We start from the raw sequence: 7,860 nt of genomic DNA, 5'->3' as shown, positions 1-7,860 counted from the left end.
CTACAGGTTATGGAAAAAGTGCGTCATCTTTCTATGTCTGACCTCCAGAACTGGGAGAAAATGTGTTTCAATTGCCTTAAGCCACTAGTTTGTGTACTTGCTTAAAGCAGCTGAAGGACTTCATACATCCTTGGAACCACTCTAGGTGCCTGTACTGCTGTCACTTTAGGGTGTCATGCAGGCTTATAAACAGTGGGACAAAGAATGAGACATATTTCCACCTTCCAAAAATCTTCCTGGAAGCAGTATTTGAGTATTTCCTGATTAAGAGATTTAAATGATAGACACCAGATAAAATTATGGATCTTTTTCTATTATCCTCTTTTCATACCTGTATTTTTACTAAAAGAATAGAATTATGTGTAGAATGCATGTGCAAGAGAAGGTTCAGAGTCCGTCAAGTAACCAGGTAGAAGCTCCATGAAAGCATAATTGTTATTTTTTTCTCTCCTGAATCCTAAAGTCCTAGAACAATGATAGGCACTTAGAATAAACTCAATCATTGATTATGAATAATGTAGAGACCCAAAATATGGATATTTTATTGATCGTCACTAGTGTCAAGAAATACACCTTATGTGCTCCTCCCCTTTGTTCTCAAAGAACAATCTAGAGGAGCCTAGGCAAACCAGGTGGTACAGTTCAGACTGTACAGTATAATCTATGAGTTCTGCCCTGTGACTTCCATGATCCCTCTTCATCTTCAACAGAGTGTTGGTAGGAAAAAGTTCTTTATGAGAGACATATCAAGATCATGAGCAGTTCTTCCTTACTCCAAGATGCAGCCTAAACCCCATAGCTGCATTGTGTGGAATCATTTGAGACCCTCTCTCCTGTCTCCATTCCAACCAGATCTTGACAATTCGTTTTCTCCACACCACCTCCTGCCCTACCAACTCTGGCTGTTTCCACACATGCTGTGCTTCTAGGCCTTTGTGCTTTTATCTGGGCTTCTCCCTGTCTCCTTTTTGCACTCTCTTCTGCTTAGATGTCTTTCAAGATGCAGATCAGCCATCAGTTTCCTTAGGGAAATTTTGCTCTCTCCTCTTACCCACACTGTTCCCTGTATATTCATTCCTTCCCACGTTGGCATTAAACACAACCCTGATTCCTGTGGATCATTATAGCCTCTGTGATCATTACAGTCTCTATGATCATTACAGTCTCTACAGGTATCATTGCACTTATTATCCTTTACTTGTCCACGTCCCACACTAGATTCAGATCACTTTGTGGGCAGGCACAGAGGGCTACTCAAATCATGTTACTTGAAGTAAGTTAATAGGACCTGATAATGAGGTAGTAGCAGCTTCAGTTAGCCTGCAAACAAACAAATACAACTAGTAGGACCTGACTGACAGAGCTTAAAATGTATGCTTTGATTTAGGATTTAGAGACACACAGGGAGGAGGTATGTGTAGCCAGAGGAAGGCCAGTATTCGTGCCGATTCACCACTTTGATGAGGGGACATGGAGTAATGCCAGGGACAAAAGAGGACTTTATAGAATGATTGAAGGTCTAAAGGCAGTGTGCTGAGAGGCAGGTGAAGGATATGCATTGGGCAAAGTTCTAGAGAGGTGTCTGGGATTACCCTGGGGTGAACATGCCTAATTCCTCTCCCACCAGTTCATTCCTTCACTGCTTTCCCTCCATGCTGTGTGCTGATGTTAGAGATGGCTAGATCCTTTATCTCTTACATTTCTTCTAGTGTGAAAAGAGGAAAACTAAAGAGACCTGAGTGAGTGTGTGTGAATGTATGTGCTTGTGTGTGTAAAACTTTAAAAAATTATTTCCAGTAAGTTTTTAATTCACATATTATAGTTGTACACATTTTTGTAGTACATGTGATAGTTTGATACATGTATATAAGGTTTAATGATAAAATCAGGGTAATTGGGATATCCATCCAAACTAACATTCATCTTTTTTGTGTTGGAATCACTACAGTTCTCTTCTAGCTATTTTGGAATATACAGTGAGTTAATGTTAAGTATAATTTCCCCATTGTACTATCAACTACTAGAACTTATTCCATCTATCTAACTTACTCTCTTTGGAGAGAATATATTAGTACAGAGCAAGTGAAATATGTGAATACCAATAATGATTCTCATGTTCTAATAAAGAGCAATCATTTAACTGGGCATCAGGGTGAATTTGTCATTGAGAATACATATGAGAATGGATGAGATGTCCAGTCCATGATTACTTTACTATGTACATAATTTAACTGAAGTTCCATCATCACAAATCACTTCACAACAGAATGGATCAAATCTGTGATGTCCATTTCTCTTTTTTCGGGAAAGTATTATTTTCTTCAATGATGGCTGCCCATCAGACAGTGGATTCTTCAGCTCCGGTGACAAGTTAGGAATGAATTCTGATGTTGTACCTAAGGTTTTTCCATCTTTGTTGTTGGAGGTTGACACCGTTTCTGTGAAGTAAAAGAGAGGAATGAAAGGTGAGGAAAAACATTCATGTGAAAGCGGGTCAAAAAAATTATACAATTTGCCTAGACTACAATGTACCCATTGCCTCAATGTAATTAAACACCAAAGAGAATCAGCAAGTATCCTAACATTTCAACAACTTAACTTACTTAGAATAGGGCACTTTAAGATACTACAATATTAAGGATATGCTAATTTCCCATCCTGTCCCCTCTATGCACTCCTCCAATGACCCTCTAAATGCCTATACCATACCACTTTTGACTTTCCCTGACACTGTTTTGATTGATAACTTCAATGCATTATGTACTCACAAGTTATTCTAATAGAAAGATGCAGACATTTAAATCTAATCCACATAAATCTATACACATACATCACTGGATCTTAGCTAAAAAGCTGAGAAGCAGCATACATCTATATGTATCTACACCAAATGTTAACATTTGTTATCCATGAATACTTTCCATTTTTCTTGTTAAATTTATCTATATTTTTCAAAGTATTTAAATGAGAAATTTCACTTATTTACTGAGAAAAAAGTGAAATTTAAATAGAAATTACAGTACAGCGTGCTCTTCCTTAGTTTGCATTAAAAAATGTTTTGACTTCGTGGTATTCTTCCCTTATTTTATAGTAAAATGAAACAAGCTGTGACTAATAATGTAAGAAAAGGAAATAACTTTGAAATAATTATATAAATCACACAAAATCCAAGTGCGTTCACTGTGCACGATAACTTTAAACAGTCATTTAATGATTTAATAAAGTGTATGCGTATGGGTTACAAGAAGCAGTTCTGGAGTCACACATTGCTGGTTCAAAACCTATGTCATTTTTATTAAATGTAAAACAATGTTTAGTAATTTAACTTAGCTTTTCAGACCTTAACACGACCTATTAGACAGAATAGAGTAGCCTCTATCTGTTTTGGAAACTGCCCTTGCTAGTTTTAACTTAGCTTGCAATTTATCTTTATGAATACCTTGTGACTTGGTAAAGTTTTAAAACTACCCTGGTATTGAACTGTCCTCAGTTCTGAAATCTTGCTTTTAAAGAAAATGCTTTGCAGTGTCAAATGTTGAAAGCACTAATCAAATCAGCTATGATGGTCTGAACGGTGAACTTTCCTTGTCTCTGTTCCCCTTCAATTTCCCCTCTAGTCATCCAGGCAACTTTTTTTCTCGTCATCTCATTTTTCTCAACACACAACAAGAGTAGATTCAAAGAAATGGGAGGAAAGGTGCTCTGTTGGGGTGCATTAAAAAAACTTTTTTGTAAGAGGACGTTTTTGGTGACATAGACCATTGCCCAGCTTAATGACAAAGGAGGAGAGTCATTAAATCTAAGGCCCCTTTATCTCACATTCCAGGAACCTAACAGAGGTCTCAGTGTGCTGCCCTCAGGCCCATAGGTGCATAAACAGAAATGATAATCAGCTCACCACCTCACTGTTTGTCCCCTTTCTTCTTAATTGGAGATGCCTGGCCCACATATCCCATTGCAAGCACAACTGTTTTCTCACCTGCCCAGCTTTCCTGGGGGTCTGGGAGTACACCTCACCTCCTGCTGGTGTTTGAGAATAGTCACTTTCTCTGAGGCTTCCCTGTTTTCTCCACCCTGTGTCTCTGGCTGCCAGGTGGGGAGGGCACCAATACCCTCCAAGGTGAGGCTGTTCTTCTGTTTTTCCTGCAGCTTCCCCTCTACCCCAAACTTCCTGTGAGATTTCTGGTGAGACCCTTTTAATAAAAGCACATTACAATGAAAAACCATAAACATTTAGGCACTAGCCGTGGTAGAGTCTGAGTTGACTTACAGGCAGTCGATGAGATCTGGAGCCTGTTTTTTCAGGCCTCATTCTGATTGTTTGGCAGTCCAGGGTTCTTACCTGTGAGTGGTCCAGATTCCAGCAGCCACCCTCCTGGGGTGGCGGTGAATGTCTTTTCAGGCATGGGGCAATATGACAGCATCCTTTTTCCAAATCGGGGATCACATCCCCTCAGCTCTGCTGCTAGGCTTTCTCTAAGGAGTTGGCTTAGCAGCAGCCAGATTGCTGGCAGATAGGACCAGAACAGGCTGGGCATCCTGGACCTGCTCTCTCCTGTTCTGGGTATTCTCAGTCTTTCTTTAGAGACTTGCTGCTGTAGCCTACCAGACTGTGCTAGTGTGTCTCTTCTGGGCTCCAGACTGCTTTCTGCATGCTTTCACCAGGCATTTATTTCCTTAGGGCTATTATTCAGCTCTTGCGTCAATGGTGTCAGTTCCACCCCTTTCCCACCCACCTACAAGGAACTTTTTCCCTCAGACCTTATTTAGTTTCCCTACTCGCCCTACCCACATTCCTATATCCCTCTTTGCTCCCAATGTGCTGCTGCACTTTACTTGTTTTGAATGTGGTTTTTCTACTTCTTTTTCTTAACTTTCCTCCTATATTACTATTTTAGGCTTACTAAAATAATGGTAATTTTTAATGTCCTTTGCTTAGATGAAATAAAAATAGAACTGACCTGTAAGCTCATTGGCTAGAGATTATCTTAGTTAACATTTGGCATATAAGCTTTTAATTGCAGGGGTCTGTCCCACAGACCCTGACCCAACGATGGATGAATAACATACACTGACACAGATATTTTGCCTGTCAGTCCCACTGAGGGTCCGGACCACCTACAGACACCAAGGAGGGTGCTGTAAAGAGTTGCAGCTGTGGCCCCAATCAGCCAGCTAAGCTCACATTTATTCAGTATAGATTAAGTGACAAAGGTCTTGAGTAAACACCACTAGAGGGTAATTGACATTGCCAACCTCCCCAATAGAGAGCAATTATGCACCCGCGATTGATCAAAGATTGGTCTTAGGACCACATGAGTAAACAAGCTATTTAGGTAAACTACATTCCTTTATATCTGTGCCCTAAGCTATTCACTCAAGGTAAGGATTAGGCTGCCTTCAGCCTGATCTAATACTGGAGCTTATACAAACCCCTCCGGCATTTCAAAAAGGTTTGTGTCTTTTCTTATAACTATCTTTAAAACTTTCCCATCTGCCTGTCTGAATTCCCACATCTCTCTACTTTCTGTTCTTTGCATTGGGTTCTGTTGACTGAAGAGTACAGATGTGTGCAGCAACAGGTTTGTCAGGCAAGGTGGTCATTGCTCTTATTCTGGCTTTGCATCCTAGAATTAGCAAATAACATAAGACAATCATGAGTATAATTAGTAACATTCCTTTCCAGTCAAAGAGTGACCCCCAGGATTGGGGGTCTAACCAGGAGAGATGATCTTGCACACCCTTCCATATGGCTGTTTGTTGGGTGTGTAGATCTATCATGTGAAGGGATTCTAAAATTTTAGTTTTAAGTTGCTTTATGTCTACTGTTAAATTGTCATGAAAGGTTCCCCAGAGGTGTTGTTTTACCTCATCCCAACTATAAGTGACACAGATATATTTATGCTCCCAGTCAGTTTAACTGCTGTTGGAATGCCAGTGCATCTTATCACTCCTCCACATATTCCAAGGCAGCCTCGAGGGCTTGCAGATATGCAAGAATCTCTTGATCTATACCCTGCTGTAAGAGAAGTTCATTGAACACATTTCTGACCAAATTATCTACAAAAGCAGCTGTTGGTTCTGATTCAGTAGTAGATGCTATAGCCACACTAGCAGTTGCTAGGATGACTAAGGCTGAGACTATAAAGGCTATAAGTGTGCCTATGAATCTTTTGAGTCTGACCTGGGATAGGGCACGTTCTAAGATGGCAAAGGAAGAGGAACCTATCAATGGTGTGTCAAATTGACTGGTAGGAATGACTCAGATTGTCTCCTTAATACCATGACACTAGTAATATTTAAATTAGATATATTGTAATTAGTGATACATGAGGCAAACCAAGCCTGTCCTCGCACCCGGGTCACAAACACAGAGTTTTGGGGTGTAATAGACATATTAGTTCCCATAAGGAAAACATATGGATGGATATTGCAAATTAGGCACTGATCAGTGTGATTATGAGTAAAGGTTATAATATAACTGTTACCAGAATTATGATAGGTCCCATGCCCGGTGTGAAGGGAGGTGCTAATGTGTCCCAGGCACCATAAAGTGTGTTGGGGTGGCATCAACTTTACTTGGGGTCTGGGATATCCCATCCTCCCATCGGCCAGCCCAAATCATGGGGGAACGGGACGAGACTACAAAACCGTGACTGATGCCATGATGCGTGAGGATATCAGTAAGGCTGCCCTGCAAATGGCCATAGGGGCTCCAGTCTAAGATGTTATAATTGCCTAACTGGAGGATACGAGCTTGTCCTCTATGACAGACCTCCTAGCTAAAGTGGAATCCATTATTTTCCTGGCTTTGTTCTTTAGCACAGGAAGGAATGTTTGGGAAAGTGGCATTGATTGCATTACTGGTTTGAGGCTACCTGCAGCTAAGACTGTTAAGGCATTTCTTTTGCCATGGTGTAGCCATAATTGTGTTTGAGCAGTTGCACAGTAAGGGTTAGAACATTTATAATTTACACCCAATGGGAGGATAGTAGAGTGATCTGTAGTGTTATCTGGCTCCTTAGTCCAATGTGTGCCGTTACTGAGGGACCCCCATTGAGGGTAAATCTATCCCTCCTAGCTAAGCAGTCACGTTATTAAAGGTTGGGAAGGGGGTGTATACCCAGGTGACAGGGCAAAAGAAGGGCAGATCTAAGATATGAGCTCAATAGAGTGTAGACATTGCCAACCTCCCGAGTAGAGAGCAATTATGCACCTGCGGTTGATCAAAGATTGGTCTTAGGCCCACATGAGTAAACAAGCTATTTAGATAAACTACTACTACTCTACATTCCTTTGTATCTAGGCCCTAAGCTATTAACTCAAGGTAAGGATTAGGCTGCCTTCAGCCTGATCTATTACGGGAGCTTATGCAGCATCCCCAGCCTTCCAAGAAGGTTTGCATCCTTTTCTTATAACTATCTTTAAATTTTTCCCACCAGCCTGACTGAACTCCCACATTTAATATTTATCCTAACTTACTCCACATTTATTTGTATTTCTTCTTCAAACCATTAAAAGATATTAGATTGATTTCTATATTGTCTTGTGTATCTATCCATAGTATTTTGATGAGTGGATGGATCAGTTGTTCATTAGAGAAAGACAACCAGTGATGTTTAAACCAGGTCCTGTGAACACTATTAAAATTCCAATAACATCACTTTAGGCTTGTATAATAATGTTTGAAGTTTACAAGGAACTTTCTTCAAAGGTATGTACTTACATCTGCCCTCCGTTGATCCTGAGAAGGGTGAGAAACACAGGGACCCTATGGGGTTGACTGTTAAGTCTTGGAAGAGCACCCATGAAGGTCTTTTTATAGGTGGGAGAAATCAGACTGTATCTTTCCATGAATTT

At 40.4% G+C, this 7,860-nt stretch overlaps 1 protein-coding gene across 1 annotated transcript; it reads right to left on the bottom strand.

Moving 5' to 3' along the window:
• Window positions 1-2,111: 2,111 nt before the first annotated feature.
• Window positions 2,112-4,654, bottom strand: INSL4 (insulin like 4). Its single transcript, XM_017869288.1, has 2 exons — window positions 4,343-4,654; window positions 2,112-2,438 (listed from the first exon to the last, which is right to left on the bottom strand). Exons 1-2 carry the CDS (start codon window positions 4,536-4,538, stop codon window positions 2,215-2,217), a joined length of 420 nt encoding a protein of 139 aa, XP_017724777.1. The 5' UTR covers window positions 4,539-4,654; the 3' UTR covers window positions 2,112-2,214.
• Window positions 4,655-7,860: the final 3,206 nt, after the last annotated feature.

This window comes from Rhinopithecus bieti, unplaced genomic scaffold (genome assembly GCF_001698545.2).
Source record: "Rhinopithecus bieti isolate Rb0 unplaced genomic scaffold, ASM169854v2 scaffold_5149, whole genome shotgun sequence".
NCBI classification, from domain to species: Eukaryota; Metazoa; Chordata; class Mammalia; order Primates; family Cercopithecidae; genus Rhinopithecus; species Rhinopithecus bieti.
The sequence above is the reverse complement of the archived record's forward strand: the minus strand, read 5'-3'. Positions and strand labels throughout refer to the sequence as shown.